The following is a 2094-nucleotide window of genomic DNA, read 5'->3' on the forward strand; positions in this document are numbered from 1 at the left end:
CCCTTCCCGTCACCAACACTCAGCCCTTTCCAAGCAAGGTAATATTTCCTCGTGACCAGAGATGTTTTCACAACAAATTGATAATTAAGAACACCGCTTGTGTGACGGTGACACTCGTTTACAACTATGAGACAACGTCAAGAGAAGGAAACACAAACACACACAATATATATATATATATATATATACAAACACGCACGCACACACGCACGCACGCGCGCGCACACACACACGCACGCACGCGCGCGCGCGCACACACACACACATATATATACACATGTGCACACACATTAAGTAACCACAAGAAAACTTGTTAGCTTCATTCATGATTTAAGAAAAACAACTACATAACAACATGAAAACAATAAAGACAAACTACAAAATGTAAATAAAATTATCACAACGTTGTTTATTCATCAGTAAAGAACATTTATATAACTGAATATGTGTATGTGTGTATATTTAAGTCAGTATGTATGCGTGTGTGTGTGTGTGCATATACATATGTACATTTGTATGCATGTAGTATGTGTATGTATGACACTGTGTTTGTATGCATGTAGCAGTCTGAGAAGCATACGCTAGAAACTACATGTGTATACCAGACTGTATATATGTATAACTGTGTCTGTGTGTTTGTATTAACCAGTGTGTGTAAGTAAATGTGTGTGTGCACGTGTGTGTGTGTGATTACTATAATCAAGTGTCTCCACGTCACATCTGGTCAGACCAAACCAATCAATGTTCTTGTGTTACGCCATCACCCGATCACTAGGTCACACAGCATGAGAACATCAGGAACTCTTGATGAGGTTTGTCATCTCAGGAACAGCCTGGAAATAATAGAGAATAGACAACAGAGTTAGTGAACAGGTGCAGGAGTGGCTGTGTGGTAAGTAGCGTGCTTACCAGCCACATGGTTCCAGGTTCAGTCCCACTTCATGGCACACATATATATATCTATATATATATATATATGTGCATACACACATTCAATAGGTTCTTTCAGCCTCCAGCTCCTGAATCCAATCACTATCCAAAAACAGTACGGTGTGTTGTAATGAATTAACAGTGTTACATACCTTGAATAAGTCCATTACTAATCCATAATCCGCAACTTGAAAGATAGGAGCGTCTGGGTCCTTATTGATAGCAACAATAATCTTACTGTCTTTCATGCCAGCCAAATGTTGGATTGCACCAGATATACCGACAGCCATATAAAGGTCCTAGAAAACGATAAAAAAGAGAGGTCTGCTATGTGGTATAAAATATGTTTATCATTTTTATTTTTTTTTATTTTTTAGATTTATTTTTTACTTGTTTCAGTCAGTGGACTGTGGCCATGCTGGGGCACAGCGTTGAAGGGTTTAGTTGAATAAATCAACTATAGACTTATTTTCTGGAGCCTGGTGCTTATTCAATCTATCGCTTTTGCTAAACTGCTAATGTATAGGGACATTAAACAAACAAACATCAGTAGGACAAACACACACGCCCTTTCTCTCTCTTTCTCTCTCTCTCTCTCTCTCTGGGTAACCATATTAAAAATGATTAGATTTTGGGATTGATCCAGTACCAGATAAGGATTCTGGATTATTTTTCCTGTTTCTTTACTTAATTTTAGAGGGCGGTCGGGTTCATTTTTAGTATTCTCATTTGTGAGAGCAGTCGAGTTTATTTCAGAGCTGTGGGGTGCATCACTTTATGTGGAGCTCAGACAAATGACACCAAATCCACTCACAAGGCCTTAGTTGGTCTTAGGCTATGATAAAAGACACTTACCCAAGGTGCCGCACAATAGGATTGAACCCCAAACCATGTAGTTGGGAAGCTAGCTTCTTACCACACAGCCAATATATATATATATATATATATATATCACAAATGCATTTCATAATATACAACATACACACAGGTAGATGTACATATCAAACAGACACACATACACAAATACATCAGTAATACTTAAATATATACATACACATGCATATTGCACATAGATACCACATAACATGCATACTTATATCACACACACACATTATATATATGTATATATATATATATATATATATATATATATATATATATATA

The 2094-nt window shown here is 37.0% G+C and overlaps 1 protein-coding gene across 1 annotated transcript in view; it reads right to left on the reverse strand.

The window, feature by feature from the left end:
• Positions 1-383: 383 nt before the first annotated feature.
• The window catches only part of LOC106879363 (electron transfer flavoprotein subunit alpha, mitochondrial), a 20745-nt gene continuing 19034 nt past the window's right edge, over positions 384-2094 (reverse strand). The window contains exons 9-10 of the mRNA XM_014928884.2: positions 1083-1229; positions 384-833 (exon numbers count right to left, since the gene is read on the reverse strand). Of these exons, the coding sequence (XP_014784370.1) occupies positions 795-833; positions 1083-1229 (186 nt within the window). The 3' untranslated portion in view covers positions 384-794. The remainder of the gene's footprint in view (positions 834-1082; positions 1230-2094) is intronic.

This window comes from Octopus bimaculoides, chromosome 15 (genome assembly GCF_001194135.2).
Source record: "Octopus bimaculoides isolate UCB-OBI-ISO-001 chromosome 15, ASM119413v2, whole genome shotgun sequence".
Classification (NCBI taxonomy): Eukaryota; Metazoa; Mollusca; class Cephalopoda; order Octopoda; family Octopodidae; genus Octopus; species Octopus bimaculoides.